The sequence below is a fragment of the Haliotis asinina genome, chromosome 5 (assembly GCF_037392515.1).
Source record: "Haliotis asinina isolate JCU_RB_2024 chromosome 5, JCU_Hal_asi_v2, whole genome shotgun sequence".
In the NCBI taxonomy this organism is placed as follows: Eukaryota; Metazoa; Mollusca; class Gastropoda; order Lepetellida; family Haliotidae; genus Haliotis; species Haliotis asinina.
In genome coordinates, this window is record NC_090284.1 from 15,206,723 (window position 1) to 15,229,328 (window position 22,606).

The following is a 22,606-nucleotide window of genomic DNA, read 5'->3' on the forward strand; positions in this document are numbered from 1 at the left end:
CCATCCAGCGAGACCATCCAGTGAGACCATCCAGCGAGACCATCCAGCAAGACCAACCAGCAAGACCAACCATGGAGACTAGATCATCGACAGAAGTGGACGGATTGTGCGTCTAGTCGGGGTGTCGGCCAAGGCCGTCGCCCCACCTACGACTACGTCGACGATGAAGAATCGCCGTCGGACTTCTGAATGTGTGTGAGTGACAGAGCGGGTCTCCACATCGGGATCATTGGCCACTCAGTCCCGATGTGCGTTCTGTCACATGTTTACCACTGTATTTACCATTTTGACCATCCTTCGACCAAACAACAATAAAACATGGCTGCTTCTGTCTTCATCTCTTACACCGACTCATGTCCTCCCTGTCTCTTGTCCACCATCCTAAACTACCACCCGAGAGTGACCACGACGACCGCTCTTGGGCAGATGGTGGAGAAATATCCGGGTAGCGTGAGTTTGCTGTGACTCACGCACGATTCCCCTACCCTAACTCGCAGCAAAGCAACCGCTCTTGGACACTTCAACTAAAGAGTCAGCAGCCTGTTTTATATTGTCGGTGTACACATCTGACTTAGTATAGTTCCATACAATTCTGTCGGAGCAGTTCATGTCAGTGTTATTTTTGTTATTGTTTACTAGCTGGTGACTTTGCTCATGGACTTTGAGTTTTGCCGTTAATGGCATGTGATCTGAATCTAATCGGGACTCTACATGGAACGCAATGAGTTCAAACGCATCAACTTTGGCAATGCAATAACAAGTTACTGATGAGCCCTGGCTAGATATATACCAGCTTTATCTCCTTGCACACGACCATTCAGGATATACAACTTGTACGTATAACACAGTACTATTAGCATTCTACCAAATCTATTGTTAGAGTTATCACAAGGTTGTCTTTTGTCAAAAGGTACTACCTATTCGTCAGGGAACACATCTCCCAGAAAGTTCGGTTGTGGTTCAGGTGGTTCATTGCCTGTTCCAAACCTGGAGTTCAAGTCACCTGTGATAACTATATGACAGTCGGAGAATGATATCCAGGTTTTCTGAAAACCACTGGTCAAGTAGTTCTATGCTTGTTGTCTTCCCACATGATGTGTAGTATGTCGACCTCTCGGGTGGTATGCAGAGACCTATCAAAATAACATCTTTTTCACTTTGCGATATTTGTTTAGGAATACGGAAGGCAATTACATTAGCGATATCCAGCTTCAGTAAAGTGCAGAATTTATATATGCTGTTATGTGTGAAAGCAGATAGACCTCCCGACAATCTTCCATGTCTGGCAGTTTTTATTGCCTTCGCTATATATTGTGTATAATTAGATAATTCAGGGACAACAAGAATACTGTCACTAAACGTCTCATACAGAAAAAAATATTTGAAACCTAATCAAGTAGGAAATGAAATCTGAGTCCACACATTTAGAGGCTATACCTTTGATGCTCCAAGAAAGAATCTCTAAAAATGTGTTAGTGAGTACTTATCTTACATGCTATAAGGTGTTGGGGCAGGATGCTTAGGGCCTTGGCCACACCCCTATTCCTCCAGGAGTCCCAGTAGATGGAGTCTGTGCTTCAGCCTCTCGACTGCTGTCATGTGTGGGTTAGGACTGTTGTCTTGTAGCCTGTGGCCTTGACCGTGCAGCCATTTTTCTGCGGACAGGGACACTAGTTCTGGTGCTTGTGGTTTCATTTCCGTTCATCGGTCTTATGATCAGTTTACTATTTTTTGTAGAAGGCAACCAAACCATGACTTCGTTTGTCATCGATAATTGATCTCTGATTTTGTGTAATGTCATTTCATGTTTTTCAGCAGTTGATGAGCTCTTCGGACCTATACGGTGGGCTCTGACTATATTCCTTTCGATCCATGCCATGTCTGGTACATTTTTGTTGAGAAGAGTTAATACGGTATTTCTGCAATCTTCGTGTGAGCTTTCTACTTGCTCTTTAACACCATGGAATAGCACGTTGTCCATACAGCTGAACATTGTTTTTGATTGCTCGGCTACGCCATCTTCGAGCTGATCAACCTGTTCTTGCAGGGCCTCAATATCGCTATACATTATCTCCTGGTCATGTTTTATAGTGGCCATATCCTTACAGATATTGTCAACTGTGCTCTCTAGTGAAGAGCACACACTTCCTATGCACGTCTGCCAACTGATCCTTAACGCCTTCTATTTCCCTCATCAATGATGAACGAAAGTCTCTGACTTCAGAAAGTGTTGAGGATATAAGATCAGTCCGCTTAGAGACAGAATCATAGCACCGAAACAGCTCTACATGTACTTAGTTTTGTCAAGAACCTACTACTAAAGGCTGATGAAAGATATGTCTCTTTGATGGCTCTATTGGATCTGAGTACGGCGTTTGATACGCTGGACCACTCAATTCTGTTAAAGCAGCTGGAAATCATAACATATGGCAGGTACAGGAGGTACCAGCTTGTCAAAAACTTTTTATGATTCATTATCATTGTTTTAGGTAATAAAGTCAATTGAAAGTCGATTAAAACATATTTTGATGGCAGAATATCTTACTCAAACAATATTTATACGAAAATTGTCTAAAAATATATAACCCAAGTCATGTCTAAATTTGGATAAACCTTACGTCCATATTCTAATAGTTCCAAAGTAAAAAGCGATCTCTTTGTACCTTTCATTCCATACTTATGAAGTGAAATAATTACATAATCATAAGAAGAAAAGTTTATATCCATAATGAATATTCAGGTGTTTTGAATTTATTTACGCTAAATTGATGCCAGACACAAGTTGCTCACAATAAGATACGTAGTACACCGTCTAACTGTAGATATATTCAGGACACAATTTCAGTGATAAAACCATTCATTTTATGTTTTGTCTAAAAAGTGTTGAATTCTGACACAGAAGCCGAGATCGTTTTACTCACACTGGTTAGATATATAGTACTCAGCCCACCAGTGTCGTCTTTTTCCGACGTCACAAAATGCACAGATGAACATGCCATGACGTCAACTAAAATGTCGCATTTATTTCAGTTATTTCATTACATTTAAAGATGTGTCTGTTAATCCGTTGATAATGATGCAACATTAATCAAAATACGTCTACACAAACAGGATAATATGGGAATTCTAAGAACTAAATCATGTACAAATTGTGAAACTACCAAAAGGTATCCTCTTACATTGGGGACCTTTGTATTGGAATAGTTTGGTTCATTGTTAACAAAACATAACGAAAATATACTGTCCGTATCCACAGCAAATCTCTCCATGTTATCTGAGTTACATTGCCCTAACGTAAAGCATAGCGGAATTATGCCACTTTATCTTTATACGTGCATGACCTCTCTGTCGACGTTTGCCGTCATAGAAGAAAATCGATTTTTGACATTAATTTTATTGCAGGTCATTTTTTTATTTTGTGCGGATGACGTTATGCAATTAACACATAAATTCATTTCATATACACTCATGTCGTTGAGATATCAAGCATTATTTTCATTTCTCACGCTTTCCGTAAAGATTTTAAAAAAATGCTTTTCAAGTGCAATGGAGAAATTTACTGTTTTTAAACGCACACAAGAGGTTTGGACAACATTTAGCAGTGTCTGTTTCTCAAACCCCTGATGTAGTCGCAGTTATATTTATACCAACGTATAGGAAATTAAATATTCCACATTTCTGTGTAATTTGATATCTGTACGCAAATCCAGAACAACCTTATGAAAATGTTCGCCTGAAAATAAACTCGGCATCCAGGGGGTTAAATCTTATGTCAGTGGACGTGCACAGAGAGCTGAAATTGATTCCATGCAGTACGACACCAGTTCCCTCACGTATGGAGTTCCACAGGGCTCTGTCTTGGGGCCAGTATTATTTACGTTACATGTTCAACTACTCTCAGAGGTCTTCTCTTCCCATGACTCTGAATTTGATAAATATGCAGACGACACCGAAATATTAAAAAGTGGTCTTCCACAGGACTTCGATGTGGTCCAGGATGGCATCTAATCATGCACTGACGACGTTTTGGAATGGATGCTCAGTAAGAAACTGAAATTGAACACTGAAAAAACAGAACTAATGCCACTTGGTGCACCTAACCATCTAAAACTCATTAAAGATGACTCAGCTGTGGTAGGAGAGAGTGATATTCCCTTCCAACCTTGTGTGAAGTACCTAGGGGTGCACCTGGATCAATCACTCACTCTCCATAACCACATCACCAGTGCATCACGTGCTTGCTTCCTTGAGATGCGCCGACTTGCACGGAAGACGCAGCAGTCAGTCTTGCAAGTTGCTTTATCACTTCAAGGTTGGACTACTGCAATTCGGTTTTCTTTGGTCTACATCTTAACAAGATCGCTGGACAGTGCAGCTCGTCTTGTGATGAGTGAGTGAGTTGACGTTTACGCCGCACTCAGCTATATTCTAGCTATGTGGAGGCGGTCTGTAATCGGGTCTGGACCAGACAATCCCCAACATGAGCATCGATCTGCGCAATTGGGAACAGATGACATGTGTCAACCAAGTCAGCGAGCCTAACCACCCGATCCCTTTAGTCGCCTCTTACGACAAACATAGTTGCCTTTTATGGTAAGTATGGGTTGCTGAAGGCCTATTCTACCCGGACCTTCACGGGTCCGTCTCGTGATGAAGAGACGAAACCATAATCATGTAACTCCCATGTTGCAGCATCTGCATTGGCTGCCTATCGCATTTCGATGCCAAAACAAGATTGCAACACTTGTGTTTCGCCATTTTGATAGTTCACTACCGCCATATCTGTCCTGAGAACTTTCTACAAACAAGGCTCCACGAACTCTCCGCTCTTCCAGTGAGAAACTGTTAAACGTCCCAAAATGCAACTTAAAGTCAACAGGACAGCGCTCTTTCAAATACAGTGCGCCCTCAGTTTGGAATGCTCTTCCAAATGAACTCCGCAATGACACCATAGTAACAATATGATTCTTCAAAGGGGGAACACGCAGTTTATAATGTCATATTAACGCTGTCCCACATGATTTTCATTATGTATGTATTTGTACTATATGTAGAAGACTTAGATGTTTGTTTAATAACAAAAAGATATATATGTCGACCAAACAAACCTGATCATCTGATGCCATTGGGTGTAAAAGATGTATCCAAATATATCTGTGAATCTTTGAGTTAAGAAGGAAACAGTTAAGTCAAATATTTATTGTCTATCCTCGATGAAGTTCCGAACCGTTCAGCTCGTGAAGACTCGTGAACAAGTCAGCGAATGTCTTCAAAATGTTCATACACACAACATACCTTTGTGAACACAAGTCAGCAAACATACGTTTCCCACTTTTATGTTTTGATGATTTCTTTTTATGAGGAAGTACATGACAGATATATCTGTATTGTCAAAACACATACAGGTAACATTTTAGCGTTTACCAAACCGTGTTTGCACACGTGTGTTACGTAAAGGATCAAAACCGACACCGAAGTTTTGATCAAGCTTATGTACCGACCTAAGGTTTACTTTTTAATACTTTGATATAATTGTAATATTCGGTATTTACATTTGATATCGCTTTGGATGCGACATTCGGCACCACTCGCCCCTTCCTCTAACCTCCGAGAAGACACGTCCTTGTCTCGATCCTTGTTATGTGCCAAAATACGTCAAACCAATCAGAACGCGCGTAATGACTGTCGTGCTTTGATAAAAATAATCCCAAGTCCTTAAATCGTTTATGACACATGTCACCGTTTACAAAAATCATTAAAAAACGTATATCGCTACCTTCAAAGTTGAATGAACGTAGCTAACCGAATTGTACAGTCTAATGTGAAATTTTTATATAAGAATAATCTGATTGAGGTGATGGATTCATATGCACGAACGTTCGTTTGTTTACATAACGTCTCTCATGGGATTCAACTGAATGTATTTGTGAAGATTTTGCAAGCTGGGTTTCGACATTGTACGTGCGCTTCAGAAAATGATAGTTTAGGTTTCGTAATATTTAGGATGTCAATACGTTTTGAGCCTTGAGCATTTTTCATACCCAGGTGTCACAGCCTACGGTACGACATTGAACCTTGGGGTGTAGCTGATGTGATATATAAGTTTTGGTATCCTGCTCACAGAAGTTGTTGAACAGCTCACATTGACAGAAAGAGACCCCCCTCACGGCAGAAAAAATGGATAAAATTGAGTATAAAGCAGTAATTAAGTTTTTAGTTATTGAAGGAAACTCGGCGAAGAACATTGAAGAAAGGCTTTCAGCAGTTTATGGGAAGTCTTCCCCTTCAGCTGCTACCATCAAACGATGGGTCAGTGAATTTAAGCATGGTAGAGAGAGTCTTGAAGATGACCCCCGTCCAGGTCGCCCAACAACAAGCACTAGTCAGGAAAACATTGACAGAGTGCATAGACTTGTGCTGGAAGATCGTCGAATCACACTCCACGAATTAGAGGACACCACAGGCATTTCACACGGATCCATCGAGACAATTCTTCATGAACATCTCGTCATGTCTAAGGTGTGCGCAAGATGGGTGCCAAGAATGCTTACAGATGAAATGAAGCAAACAAGGGTCACCATAAGCAACTCCATGCTAACCAGATACAACAAGAATCCAGAAGATTTTCACTTTAGCTAGGCTAGTAACCTGTGACGAAACCTGGATCCACCACTATGATCCTGAGAGCAAACAAGAATCCATGGATTTTAAACATGTCACTTCTCCCAGGACCAAAAAGTTCAAAGCCTCCAGATCAGAGCAGAAGGTAATGGCGACAGTCTTCTGGGATAGCAAAGGCGTCATCCACATAGATTACTTACCCAAAGGAAGAACAATGAATTTGGAATATTACGCTAACTTGTTGAGGCAAGTGCGGCAGTCAATCAAGGAGAGGCGCCGGAGCAAGATCAGACGTGGTATTCTTCTACATCAAGACAATGCTCCAGTACACACCTCTCGCGTTGCAGCCGCTGCTGTCCAGGAATGCGGGTACGAATTCTTGCCGCATTTCCCCTACTCTCCAGACCTGGCACCAAGTGATTACCATCTGTTCCAAAATCTCAAGAAACATTTGCGTGGTCGTAGATTTCAGGATGATAATGAGCTTATTGCTGCTACTGAGGCTTGGTTTGAGGACCAAAATGGCACCTTCTACAGAGATGGCATCAGCGCCTGGCAGAAAAGATGGAACAAGTGTCTTGACTCACAAGGGGAAAAATAAATGTGGTTCATACCAATATTTTGTGTTTTTCTATGCAAGGCTAAAAACTTATTGACATCCCCTCGTATCAAACTGAACCTTGCGGTCATTTTGAGTATCTGTTTTATGATTTAATGGAGCTTAAAAATATAATTTCATTTGCATATTCAATACAACAAATCCCATACGTTTGAATTGTAGTTTAAAGGCCAGAGTTTACCCCAATGTACATGGAATGGCTGTTGATAGCCTGGGTATTTTTTAAAATAGGGTTATGGGAAAACATCTGGATTTGATGTTGTGTAACCCGTACTTGTTGAATTACAGTGGTTTTGTTCTCTACGCTGCACAAACCTATTTGCCCTACAGTTAGCCTGTGTCAGAAGCCTGATATTTCTTTGATTATTACGGAAGGCTGATATTGAAAATAGCTCCAAGGGATCTTTCTATAAACAAGACTCTCCAACTTTTGAAAACTTGAAATCTTCTCTTCCCAGGGTATATTTACTGTCCTATTCTGAAATACAGAACATATAATCACAATCTCCCGGTAGAAACTGGTCGTTGGAATGGTATTGCTAGAGAAAACAGAACATATATACTTTGCAGTTCACCAGCAAATAGGCCATGAATTCCATTACTTATTTAAATGTGAAACCCTTACTGATATTAGACTGAAATATTTACCAACGCGACATATGTACTTCCCAAATCTATCAACACTGAAGAGAATATTCAATAGTAAAACTTCAAAAGAAATAAGAAATCTTTCCAAATATCCGCTGGTATTATATACCTTAATAGGGGAAAATAGTTAAAGCTCAATTTACTCATTCTATAGACAGCAAATCATTTAACAGATTTTTAATTTATGGCATTACTGTGTTTCATTTTAGACTGTTCTGCCTGTCATTTTGTCATATTTGTAGAGCTGTATTTAAATGAATTGTATGATTTTCTCTTGTACCACCAACGTGGTTATATGAGAATAGATTGAACTGAACTGAATTGTTTGTTCATTCTGCACAGGGGTAGACGATGGGGCAAAATGAGCGATGGAGTGTTGGGTCCGAAACACATTTCACACATTTTATTCGCAAATGTATATTCTTCAGCAATAGTCTATGGTAAATGCAAAACTTTCAAATTGTTCTTGAAGGTATGATACGTGTTTTTAAACTGAGACCAAATCACTTGATTTCACTATAATGTTTGTATTTGTGGAAACAACAGCACTTTGATGTCTAAAACATGTCTGGGGTGATTCTAGAGGCTTTGTGTAGTATATTATAACTCGTTGCACATTAAATAAATCATTTTGCTTCAAAATGTAGATAAAAGTGTATAATCCGGGTTATGCCATACTTTTAGGTCAGGGGTTGTCTCATGGTCAGATTTGAATTTGAATTCCGGCATTTCCCCAAATGTAGCAAGTACATAATTTGATTCAGAATGGCCAATATCCTACCTCCTCCTTTCCGGATAAACAGCTGATGGTGAGGTATGTCCTTTACAGTTTTGGAGACGCTCCTTATATTAGTGCAGTGTGTTTTACCTGACGTATTTTCAGTTAATTGAATCTCTTTATTATTGTTCATGGTCACTAGTATAGTGATCTACCTTCCGTTGTTGGCAATGTATAGCCTGAATTTTATATTGTATCGTCATGTATGGTTAAGTTACTTTATATACACTTGCTAGATTTATATTAATATGTGTGATTATGTATAAAATATAGACTCTTATATTGTCCATCGTTGACAGATATTTCTAATTTACGTTTAACTGTTCATCTGTAATTTGATTTAGTCACGATACGGCAGAAATATTGCTGGTGTGACTATAACTTTTATTTCACGTATTTTATTTATTATTTTATTTTATTCATATATATGTTTATAAATCGTCAATATGCAGATCGCCTGCCCAAAGGCGCTTTGTTTTTCTCTCGATCATTGAATGTCACTCTCAAACGGTACAATTATCAATCTCTACTCCCTGTGGCCCATACAACTCTTGCAGTCACCGAGTTAATGTTTCTTTCCCATCCTTACGAGGTACCCGTTCACATCTGGGTGGAAAGGAACACATACTCACTCATACTGCGCGTTTCTGTACCCGCAACTAGGTGTTTGCACGTGTTCGTGTGGCCTCCATCTGGTCATATACCAACGGATTCATGGGTTCTTTCAAGTGCACAGAGTTGTGTACTGTACACTAGTGGTTGTGACGACACTGGAAGAGCCTGAACATAAAGTTGACTCAACGGTTTTTACACCCGGTCACAGGTGGGCTCAATCCCGTCACCTCGAGCTCTCAAGATCACTTGTCTAGCACTTCAGCCAGCTCGCCCACCATGCCCCCTTTTAACTCACTCACTCACTCACTCATTGTGGGGTCATCTGGGTATGTAGAGTATCAAACATGAACTTTTACATACAAGCGAGATGTCCGCGTGTGACCACAGTTTTACCGGTTTAAGAACGTCTTGTTCATGCCTATGTTGCTAGATAGGACTCAACTATTCAAAACAATGAAAGACTCGGGGAATTGGAAAAAGATGTTCAAACATGAATTTGAACGCACCTGTTGACTCCCGCCATGGAAGTACAAACGTATAGTAAAAGATTTATTTACGAGGCAGTAATATCACTCAATCAGTTAAAATACACTGAGTACTTTGAGGGAAGTCAAACCCGGGATATCACCATGAGGAGCAGACGCTTTACAGAGGCAAACCTCCTTTATACAGAATAACCCTATAAATGCTGTGTTTTCTGGCTTGTATGAAACTGAAGAACGTTATGATCTCATTCCACGTGGCAGCTCAGCATCATCGTAGACAGCGTGGGTTGTCGTCACCCGCGGCTGATCAATAGAACAAGTTGAAGCGTTTGTTCGTCCAGATCAGTAAATGGCCATGACTACACAGCAGTTGTAAAGTGTCTGGAGTCAAGGCGACAGGCGTGCTGTTCGTGTTATTACGTAACTTAACATACCGTTAAATTACAAGAGAAATTTCTGTGCCTTGGCTATGAAAGTGCGCAACAGCTTATGTATGAATCAACATTTTTTGGGGGAATATTTGACATTTCAACTGTTCGCACTTATGAACAGGATCGTGCATGTAAACTGCCATGTACATAAGAGTATAATAGTGGACATGTTTAAATATTCAATATTTATGTCTAGCTGTTACACATTAAAACATTGACATTAAACTGATCACGAAACAGATCCCTCTAATGGCTGTCTCAGAGTTGCTGTTAGTTTACAAGTTTGTACTCTAAGTTAAAGATCAGTAAACTGACACTTTGCACGCAAAAAGAATTTTATGTGAAACCAGCAACAGTAAATAAATATGCATTATACAAATATTATATAAATATGTAAGTATAATTCCAATGCAATATGGAAGCAATAACTGTGGCAATAAATACAGTAATTGCCCTATTTTGAAGCAAAAATGATCAAACAAAAACAATAAACACAGGTCAAGTGTGAAAATCAAAGTTGAATGGTGATTCGAATGTAAATGATCTTCTGGAGGTCGTATCGTAGTGTGATATTAAAGTGTGGAATCAAACGCTGCAGACAAGGCTGGACAATTCTGGTTATGTCGGTGTTCCGTCAAGATGCATTGAAATGACACCACAGAAACAATAGGATTCTCCAAAGGGACAAACACTGTTTATGATAAAGATAACCGTTATTATAGCTAAAATCAATAGAATGTTTAGTAAAATAAGAATAAAAGCAACGGCCTCGGCTTCGAAGCATTTACTGGTAACAAAAAAGACTGAGGTCACTGACACCTTTTACAAATATAGACACGACATAGAACAACACAGATGACATCACTATTGACAGTGACGACATTCGGCCTTGACCTTGCCCATACTACCAGCCGCCATTGTTTTCAGTGCTCAACAACGTTAGACTTCAAGTCGTTTTCATTGTTGTGTGTGGTAATTTATGGTACAATTGTTGTGGTTGGCACAGGCAAGAAAGTGACGAATGTGATCACGAACCCAGATATATCGTCAATTATAAACCCAACTTCAGACGATCCATAGATGATTGACCTTCAACAGCTGAGCTACTTATGTCGTCACCTAACAACGGGCAGTCGTCAAGCACTATCAAGTTTCAGTGGCCCGCTCATTTCTGATAACGGGCGGGCGTTTTAATGATAATTCTATCCAATTTAGCTATGAAATATAATATTAATCCCGTTCAAGATGAATTTCATTTTGGATTTATACTGAGTCAAAAAAGAAACTTCACAAAATGTAATTTAAAAAAAATAATGAATATTATTTCTCTGATGATATATCTATGTATCCGAAATGGATCCCTACCTTTCGACCCTAGAAAAAAAACGTTAGCAAAACCCACTCAAACCGATCCATTCGTCGTGCAAATGACGTTAGTGCCAAATCTGGTTTTGCACGTGCAGTCGATCACGTGATCTTCGCATGGAAGTTTTCTTCGTTTGCACGTGTTTGCATTGGCCTCAAAAATTGAGAAACAACTTTTAAACCACAGTTCTAATGGTACTTTAAATGCCACGAAATGTACAAGGTGAAGGTGCCATTGGCATGTTGCAAGCGGGAAGATCAGTTATTTTTATTGCAACGTTGAATGCACTCTATGCAGCAAAAAAGGTATACATCCTTTGCTCTAATTCTATAACATCTTAAAGGTTATGGGACCATCACGCATCTCTTAGTACTTGCTTCTTTCACACACTGAACTTTTTTGCCGCATATTAAATCCCTCAAAGCCAAATGCCTGAAAGCACTCGATCTGTTGAAAGTTGTTTCCAACTCAAAGTGGGGAGGGGATCAAGCTACCCTCCTACACCTATATCGATCACTGATCCGTTCAAAACTCGATTATGGCTCCATCGTATATGGTGGAGCCTGTAAAAGCAACCTTAAACTTCTTGATTCTGTCCACCACCAAGGTCTAAGACTTTGTCTTGGGTCTTTCAGAACTTCACCTATTGACAGTCTTTACGTTGAGGCTGATGAACCATCTCTTACACTACGTCGTATAAAATTATCCTTACAATACATTGCTAAATTATACTCTAAAGAATCTAACCCTGCATATAACTGTGTGTTCAATCCACTTTATGGGGATTTGTATGACAAAAAGTCTTCTCTGGTTCCACCTCTAGGGCACAGAATTAAACCCTTTCTTTCTTCGGCCGGCATTGAGCTGAAAAACATAGCTCCCTCTCGTCTTCTTTCTTCTCCTCCTTGGCAGTTGGTTAGGCCTCAAGTCGACCTAACATTAACTTCATTTAAAAAATCAGAAACTAATGAATTGCAGTATAAACAAGAATATAACCAATTAAAAACTAAATATAGCAATTACAAACCCTTATTTACAGATGGTTCGAAGGACGGTGGCGCAGTGGCTTGTGCCACTGTCATTGGATCCGGAACAATATCTTCTAGATTGCCAGACAACAGTTCTATTTTTACAGCTGAAGCAAACGCCATATTAGCGGCTCTTAAATATATTCAAAAACACCCTAAACGTAAACAATATATAATCTATTCAGACTCTCTTTCTTGCCTTCAGGCTATTAAAAATATTTCTTGCAAACATCCACTTTTAATAGAAATTATTGAATTGTATAATGATCTTGCTACTGGCCAATACGACATCGTCTTTTGTTGGTTACCCAGCCACGTGGGCATTTCTGGGAATACACTGGCTGATCTTGCTGCTAAGGCAGCACTCAAACAATCTGTGACACCACTTCATATTCCCTACACTGATTATAAAGCTAACATTAGGTCTTACATCCGTGATCTGATGCAGAAGAGGTGGGACACTCAAGTAGGTATCAACAAACTACATGAAATAAAACCCTACATTGGTTACACTTACTTGGGTTGTCAGTCCAGATTTGAAGAGGTCATCATGCGACGATGTCGTATTGGCCACACAAGATATACACATGAATATTAGTTTAAAGGTGAAGATCCTCCGTTTTGTATCCCTTGTGATGAAAGAATCACAGTCAAGCATGTCCTGCTTGACTGTGTGGAATATTCCATCACAAGGGATCAGTATTTTAAATCAAGAACTATGAAGGATCTTTTTAGTAGTGTCAGTGTTCATTTAATCATTGCGTTTTTAAAAGAATTAGACTTGTTACATGACTTGTAAATAGATTAATATTTTATGAATGGAAGTTGAATTAGCAACTAAGATTGTTAGTGGCTGTATCCTCGAAGGGGGTTGAAGTACCGTAAAATTATTGTCATCCTGAGAGGGTACGTAAGTCCCAAAACGGTTTAAGTCAGATTTGATCTTCCACTTATTTAATCGTAGCATATGTGTAATTTTAATCTGTGGCTAATCTTGCATACAGTCGCCAACAGCTGAGGGGATGATGTAAATCCAGCCAGGGATCATGCAGGTAGCAGAGGTACTGTAAGTCCCCATGGTCCCTGGTATGGTGATCTACCCTCTGTTGTTGGCGATCTATGGCCTGTTTTTATATTGTACTGTCCACATATTGATACTATCATTTTTTAAGTTTCCACGCTAGTTTTAATACCAACTGTGATAGTCTAGTGGTTTTACTGTCCTTCGTCGACAGGGTCTTCATAATATACATATATATTATTTTTGTCACGTATGTTCTCGTCACGATATGGCTGCAATATTGCCGATGTGACGTTAAATATTAACTCACTCACTCACTCTTTCACACACTGTTTTTTTTACACTTGTGAATCTAGCTAAATGCACGCATGCACGCACGCACGCACGCATGCACGCACGCACGCACGCACGCACTTCATCATCACCACCACCTCTGACTTGCTCATATCTACCTATCTACCTAACCTGTAGATGCCCTTTGTTAAATGCGTATTTAGTGTTATTTATATAACGTTTGAAATTACGTTTAGTTAATTTTCCGTAAGTATATATTTTTACTAAAATACTCTCGAAACATTTACACGTTATCAACTCGATGCTAGATTACACTTCTGCATAAATGACTGTACCATATATATAAATAAAATTATTTCATAGTCAGATATCAGTCGTTTCATCTCAGTGAATGACAGGTTTTTACAATTTCCCATCAATTACTCATTCACTCACTCCATGTTACGGGTCGTTTTCGAGAATTTTAATTTGTGAGAATGAATTAATGGCTATGTTAGTACCTTCAAAGGGGGGTGAAATGGGGTAAATTATTGAGAAAGTATATGGGTTACTGAAGAACAGTTGTAACCCTGATCGTCATGGGTTTGCAGCGTGGTTATCAAATTATACTGTTGTGTATAGTTGTCGAATATTGGTGATAGATGATAATTTTAAATTCTGTTTCTGTGATTCTAGTTGCTTTTACTGTTCTTTGTTGACAGGTTTCTATATGTTTCAGTCATGATGTGGTTGACATAAGGGAAAGGTGACAATAAATATAAAGTCCCTCTCCTATGTGTAATATTTATGAAGTACTACAGATATCAAATATTTACAACCAGAAAATGCACTAGTATTCCCAAACAAGTACAGTAAATGTAAACAGAAACATAAATTATACTTACAATGAAATATTGAGCACAGAAAATATCAGGTGACAAGAACTTCTAGCTGTGTTTCATTGTATTGCTTGACATTATAAATGGCTTCCCATCCATACAAAAATATGCATGGATAATATAGAGTTAATAAGGTCGTATCCATGTATTGATAACTATAACCTAATAATTGTAAGGTGTGTGCGAAACGTATGACACCCATCGATTATTATTTCTAGGCACACAATGATCATTAAATTAACAACGAATCTGAATCAGAAGAAATAGAAGACGCAGAGACCGTGTGTTCCTGTATTTCAGAATGTCCTTTGTTTCCTTATAAATAACAGTAAATTGTATCACCACCTGCTACAGGAATTCAACTCGTAGAATGAATGTATTTTTAATAAATAATCGTAATAATACGATCGTAACAATATCGTAACGATCGTGGTCGTCTCGTAATAATCCAGTAATATCACGGTGGAAGACTCAGAAATGAGAATCGCGCAGTTATCAACCTTGATATCACGACAGACACATAGAAACAAAACAGACTGGAGACTGTAGCATGATTGTTAAGGGTTTAATTCAGAATATTTTGATGTAAGCGTTCTCTCCTAGATTTTGAAAACCTATACAGTCTTGTTACAATCATGTTACAACCATGTTGCAATCATGAAACTACGTTTAAACTAAGATGTTAACACAATTATGGAAGCAACGGCCACCCTCCCTCGAACTCTAGTTTCATCACGCTTAGATTACTGTAATGATGTACTATGTCGTGTCTCATATGAACAATTACAGCGCCTCCAGAAAATACAGTCACATTGCTGTCAAAAGGGCCTTTTGCCAAAACGTTGCTTAAGTCATCTGTGTTCTAAACACGTTCTGTGTTGCGATGTTATCTGAGATGTATGACTCACCAACTTGCAGAAGGCGCATCAAACAATATATAGCGCCTCCAGAAAATACAGTCACATTGCTGTCAAAAGGGTCAGAAAGTAGTAGTAGTAGTAGCAGCAGCAGTAGTAGTAGTAGTAGTAGCAGTAGCAGCAGCAGCAGTAGTAGTAGTAGTAGCAGCAGCAGCAGCAGCAGCAGCAGTAGTAGTAGTAGTAGTAGTAGTAGTAGTAGTAGTAGTAGTAGTAGTAGTAGTAGCAGCAGCAGCAGTAGTAGTAATTGATCATGAGTTTCCTTAGGAGCATAAGTTGCTTTGGGTGTACCATGTGCACATCATCAACGTAGGATGTGTAGGGTCTGCATGGGTAGCACAGGTTATGTGCATAAACTGCTTGAACTACTGGAGTGGCACTAGTTGTTCAAGTGTACCATGTTTGCTCCTTGAGAGACACGACTTGGGTGATTCTACGCAACTAACCTTTTGGATATATGCAACGGGTGAATGTCATAAGTGGTTTGTGAACATGACGTTTGCAGCGTGACCTTTATATCACTTGAGGACACACCGGTAGAACAATCATTATGCTACCTGCATTCTTAAAATGGGGCTACCGATCTTATTCATTGTTCATAAACGTTGCTTAAGTCAGCTGTGTTCTAAACACGTTCTGTGGTGTGTTGTTATTTCCGATGTATGACTCACCAACTTGCAGAAGGCATAACAAACAACAGTTTCATATGTGATGATAGGTGATATCATCATGATCTGATTTTCGTGTGCCTGAAATACCAACCTTCTTTACCTCCTAACAGCTCCGAGTCATAGTGTACGTTACCCTCGTTTATAGGGTGTGGGAAAATTGTCTTCAGAACATTTAGAATCTTAGACTCGATGAGGTGGAAATGTTTTCTTGGAGTGTAACCATCCCGTACAGAACGAACGAGCGTCACCACTCCCGGAGTGAATGGTTGTGAAAGGATAGTCTTGAGGTGGTTGGTGGTTTGGTCTATCTCCTCCTCGTTCACGCTGTGGTACACGACGAACGTACTATTGGGGCCATTTTTTCCTGTGCATAACTTCATGCCATCGTTTCGATTAAAGGATGTAGTCCGTGGGGACTGATTCATACATACACCTACAGTGATAAGTTCCTCCAGCTGACGCTCGTTCAGGAGTAGAAGTTTGTCTGTCAGACGACGAAGCATGAAATGAGTAGATTCGGAGGGAAGACACATTACACTCATAGTTTTTTGCAGCACATTGTAGAGTTTCCCAATAACTGCATTCCTCATAGAAAGTGAATCAGAACATAAACTGTCACTCTTGGCTCTTAAGCTGGTGCACAGCTTGAGATGCATGAGTGTAATCTTTAACAAGTCATGGAAGAATTTATCAGCCAGCATTTCATCCTGAGCATTGTCAACACACAAAAGCTTCTGTACAGTGGATGATATGTCGTTGATTTCATCTTTGTTTAATCCAGCATTGTAGAGAGTTGCTGAAACAGCTTCACAAGCATAGAAGTCCTCGTCAATATCCAGGATGACACTATCACTTGCCCTGATCCAGGTGCCGGACCTGGCCAGTTCTATAGCCTTCTCTGTACTCACGAACTCCACAGTGCCGCTTATGGTCTTGTCCAGACATTCTGATTCAGGTATTGGCACATGACTTTCCTCACCAGTTACAAAATCTTCAACAACATAAGCACATGGTGTATCTATCGTCAAATAGTCAGATTCTGCACAAACACAGAGTTCTTCTATGTACTCGTTTTCGTCAGACTCCGCTACTCTGTACATTATCCCCGCCCTCAATCGGACAGACACATAGGCTTCGTTGTTGTCGTGGAGGTAGCCTCCAACATCATACGGGGGCCACACCCAAATGAAACGATTGATCAACCCCGTTGCTGCAGCAGCCTGGAAATATGACAAAGACGTTCATTCACGGTATTAACGATATTTGACGGTGTTTTACTGGATAACTGGGTTTATTTTATCAAAATAGTACTATTCCTATAATATAAATACATACTTAAAATGATTTGTCCTCAGAAATTTTTAACAGGTCAAAGATATATCCTTTCGAACTTTCCTTTATAAAGAGTGTAATATTCAGACTAATAATTGATTTACGGAAATAAAGACGTCGTTCGCCTCCATCATTAGCTTCACCTCCTTCTGGCTGCTAGGCAACCGGAAGAGAGGCAGCATCTTCCAAAACTCTGGGATGCCTCCGTCCACATGACCGTCTATATGCAGCTGGCGAAGAGAGACTTGTCTTTAGGTACATGCAGGAATAACAACGAAATAAATCATGATCACTATTTTTCAGTGTAATTGAGTGTCTTTACCATGTCAAAAATCTGTGGACGTAGGTTTGAATCTCGGATCATATTTACCTACATTTCTAGGTTTGCAGCACCAAAAGTGCCCATCAGCTATGTTCAAACATAAACCAGACGTGCCGGGATATATCTGAAGTAGTATTCCATGGAGATTTTTTTTAAAATAATAAAAAAAAACCTCACCACCACCACCCACCACCCACCCCACCCCCCAAAAAACCAATAAAGTATCAGAATGCAGAATAATGGTATAATGCACCGGTCATAATCAATATGATTGGCCTCTTATAAAAACATTTTGAAGCTGTGATTTTGATATGTCTGATATCAAAATTAAGTGAACGTTCGCTCGATTAAATGCAGCTATAAAACAAGAGTAAAATATATCGCTACTGGGTGACTAATGGATTCTGTTACCAGAATGTTCCCTTGTTTCTTTATTGCCCCTCTGGCAGCAGACGAGAACCAGTACATCAACGCTGCAACAGACCCACATAATACATCAATGGTATAACACACCCACACAGTACATCATTGATGCAACAGGCACACACAGTACATCAATGGTACAACACACCCACACAGTACATCAGTGCTGCAACAGGCACACACAGTACATCAATGGTACAACACACCCACACAGTACATCAGTGCTGCAACACACCCACACAGTTCATCAATGCTGCAACAGGCACACACAGTACATCAATGGTACAACACACCCACACAGTACATCAGTGCTGCAACAGGCACACACAGTACATCAATGGTACAACACACCCACACAGTACATCAGTGCTGCAACACACCCACACAGTTCATCAATGCTGCAACAGGCACACACAGTACATCAATGGTACAACACACCCACACAGTACATCAGTGCTGCAACAGGCACACACAGTACATCAATGGTACAACACACCCACACAGTACATCAGTGCTGCAACACACCCACACAGTTCATCAATGCTGCAACAGACGCTCATGAGCGCTGCGACCACTAGACTGTACGTCGCAACAGGCACTAAAATTACCCAACCACAAAGGTGTTATCTCGGATCTGATCTCGTAAAAATGTTGTTCAAAAGTTGCTGCACTAAAATCTGATCCCTCCAACATTGTTTTCTACAGTTAGGCACAAATCCGGAGACCAGGGCAACACCGTTGCCTATTGAAAATGTCCCCATGAACAGACCAGATCACCATTGGAACTCTAAATCATGTTCTCCTACAGTGAAGTCGTCAACACCAACATCTGATCACTACAACGTTTTTGGTTAATGTCCATGTCCCTCTGAATAGATGCAGACAACATCGGCTCCAACTGTCAACCAAACATCCTTACCTGAATACTACTATCCTTCAGTCACGACTGTACACTTATCTACGTCAACAGATTCGTTGTAAACAGTTATATCACTAGACAAGCACCTGTCCACACCGCGTGATTATCACTGAAGCATGTTGTTCTGTCGACAGGTAACTACACTCCCGTACGACAAATATTTTCTCCAAAACAAACGCTTCATCAACCATCACTGTGTCATGTTTGTTTGTTGTTTTTACAGTTACGTGCCCACACCATCTGATAGATACAACATCACCCTCTTCAATAACGTTCCCACACCATTACATCACCTGTGACCATGCTTGTCGTAAGAGGCGACTAACAGGATCCCATGGTCAGGCTTGCTGACTTGGTTAACTCATGTAGATTCATGTTCCTGTTGTTGATCACTGGATTGTTTGTTCCAGACGCGATTAGTTACAGTCCGCTGCCATATAGCTGGAATATTGCTGAGTGCGGCGTAAAACTAAACTCACTCACTTCACCATATCCTGACCACTGTAGCGTGTTCTGTTGTGTCTACACATCTGATCAAAAGAAAATCACCTGGTTACTACAACATCGACTCCTACCTTCATGATGCTCTTCCATGACGTTCACGACGCCGAACGCTGGAAGTAGGAGGGCTTGGTCGACGTTTCCTTTCGACTTGGTATCCGTCAACGTCTCCACCTTCAGTGTTCCACCCTTCCTATTAAGCCACAGCAGCAACACCACCATGATGACACACAGAAACAGGATGGCTGACAAGTTCCCCTTTGCCATGAATTTCATGATGCGTGGACCAACTGAACCGATGTTCTTGTGTGAATCCCTGACGGGACGAATCAAGGTCAGTGTTGATAACTAAGGGGACACAACAATTTGTGAGACAACATGATTTACAATCCGTGTAGAATTTCCGCACAGTGTATTCCATGCAACACGTACAATCAGTAAATTCAGTGATTATGTTTGATGTATGATTCTCTCAAGAATTATGTATAATTACTGAAATTTAAGAAACAGTCAAAAACATCTTTACTGAAATCATTCGAATTGCTGAAATACTGATGTTACTTTTAAAGTCAGCTAGGCTTTCATAAATATGTTTTCTTATTGTGTATAAAATACAGCAGGCTCAACGGTTGAGTGCAGTTCAGTCACAACATAATTACTGTAGTGGACAGGTTTTCACCAAATGCAACATTGCTGGCACAAAGCGTTGTCAGACCAGTCGACGTTAGTTATGCAAGTCAATCCTTCAGTATGGGTCAATGTGTCAGCACTCCCATGTTCAAATAACAATTCACGAAGACAATGAAAAAACATCATGCAAGTCAATGTGCTTTACCTAGTGAAGAGATTTCTATAAAAACCAGACTAACATTAAGGGTAACATCAATATTTCAGCAATCCAGATGATTTCAGTAAACATTTACAATTTTGTTTCTAAATTTCCATGAAATATATATAATTACTGAAAATTTCAGTAAATATACATAATTCCTGAGTGAATCCATCCTCGATATCTCCAGGGTAACAAAATTATCCTACTGAGCCGTAGATATACGTGCAGGGTATATTGGAGACTTATCGGAACGTATACCTTGCAGATATCCAGGATGGAGTGAATCAAACATTATATATAATTACTGAAAATGTCAGTAATCATACATAGTTACTGATAATACATATTTCCAGTTACTTCAAAACGGAAGCAGGACCGAAGATAGGCACCCTGGGCTTTTACCAATCTGCAGGAACTGACAAGCAGCTGAATTATTGGGCATGTGGACACGAGTGGCTACGCTTGAGCAGTTGCACACCTGTTTTCATATTTACACGTGTGAGAAATAGACCCAAATACCTACTGGTATCGTCTAATGTACTAACTGAAGGTACATACCTGCTAGTGTCTATGGAAACGAAGTTACTGAAAAGACCTGTTTGTGTCTATTCCACTTTCGACTGTAAGCTTTGATGTGTATCACTCCTGTCTTAACTAAAGATGCACACAAGTTCATATCAGCTCACATGTTGTAACTAAAGATCGGTCTCCTTATAGCACTTGTAATCTCAAGTGTGTTATTTCGTCTATTATTACGGTTTGTGGTCCGAAGTTTATCGATCTGATCAACAGATGTGACGATTGCTCACAATATAGCTGAAAGGAAAGGCTTGGTGAGGTGATGGGTGGGGACTTAGTTGACATGGGGACCTGGACAAGAGATGGCAATAGTGATACGAGACAAGTGGCCAAGCGGAGGGGTGGGGGTGGTGTTGGCTCCAGATAACTGACCACATGCCATTAACGTATATAATAATGATCCCCAGGTATTCTTCTTCCCTCTTGATCACTTGATTGACACTCTGCTGCCACAATTCTAATAGTATTGTTGCTATTTTTTTCGTTCACAATTTTTTTCAGTGTGAAAGAAATACTTTTTAAAAATTAAAATTGTCCCTAGATGAGTTCGATTTGATTAAGGTCACAGTGATTGGGCGCCAAACGTAGAATTTCATGATCAAGTTTTTTGCAACATGGTGTCAATCAAGTAAAGCGGAATGGTTTGTGCACTAGTATGATATCATACATTTTAGTTTTAGTAGCTTTAGCTGGAAAGTCGATACCATGCCTGGACAACCAAGAGATCATCTCATGATCTGTGGAAGAGGACGCTGGAGTCTACGCCAGGTGATCTGGAACACTGTGGTACGGTGCGTTGTCCATCACCACCAAACACTGTCATGTAGTCAGATGGTGCTATTTGGAACATATTTGATACAATGGGTGTCAATAAAGTTGGGTTGGTAATGGGACTAAATTATAGTGGAGAATGACACTGAGCTAACTTTTGAAGTCAAGTCACGAAGTATTTTTTTATTATCTGAAGCAGTACAAAGTATCAAATATGACACTGTCACAGAGCAAACACACATCGCACCTACAGAGACTTGTCAATATGATCTCTGATATCAAAAGGTTTTATTTAACTGTGGAATGTCATCAATACCAGCAGTGTGGATTGTTCCTTTCTATTTTCCACATTGAAGTTATTCTGTATGAGACACATTCATGGTGAATTCATTGTCACATGAAAATGTGACACCTGTTAACAACAGTATAATTGTGATATAAACATGGCACATCGATATCTTTCTTTAATATTATGAATGACACAAGGTCCATCGATCTGTTTTCTGTGAATTCTCTGAGGTCACTAATAACTCAAGTTATTGACATATTTCACCAACT

At 39.8% G+C, this 22,606-nt stretch overlaps 1 protein-coding gene across 1 annotated transcript; it reads right to left on the reverse strand.

Moving 5' to 3' along the window:
- Positions 1 to 16,425: 16,425 nt before the first annotated feature.
- LOC137283397 (uncharacterized) lies at positions 16,426 to 20,142 on the reverse strand. The gene is made up of 4 exons (XM_067814861.1): positions 19,941 to 20,142; positions 18,435 to 18,496; positions 17,806 to 17,931; positions 16,426 to 17,589 (listed from the first exon to the last, which is right to left on the reverse strand). The coding sequence occupies exons 1-4, from the start codon at positions 20,140 to 20,142 to the stop codon at positions 16,426 to 16,428; spliced, it is 1,554 nt and encodes a 517-aa protein (XP_067670962.1).
- Positions 20,143 to 22,606: the final 2,464 nt, after the last annotated feature.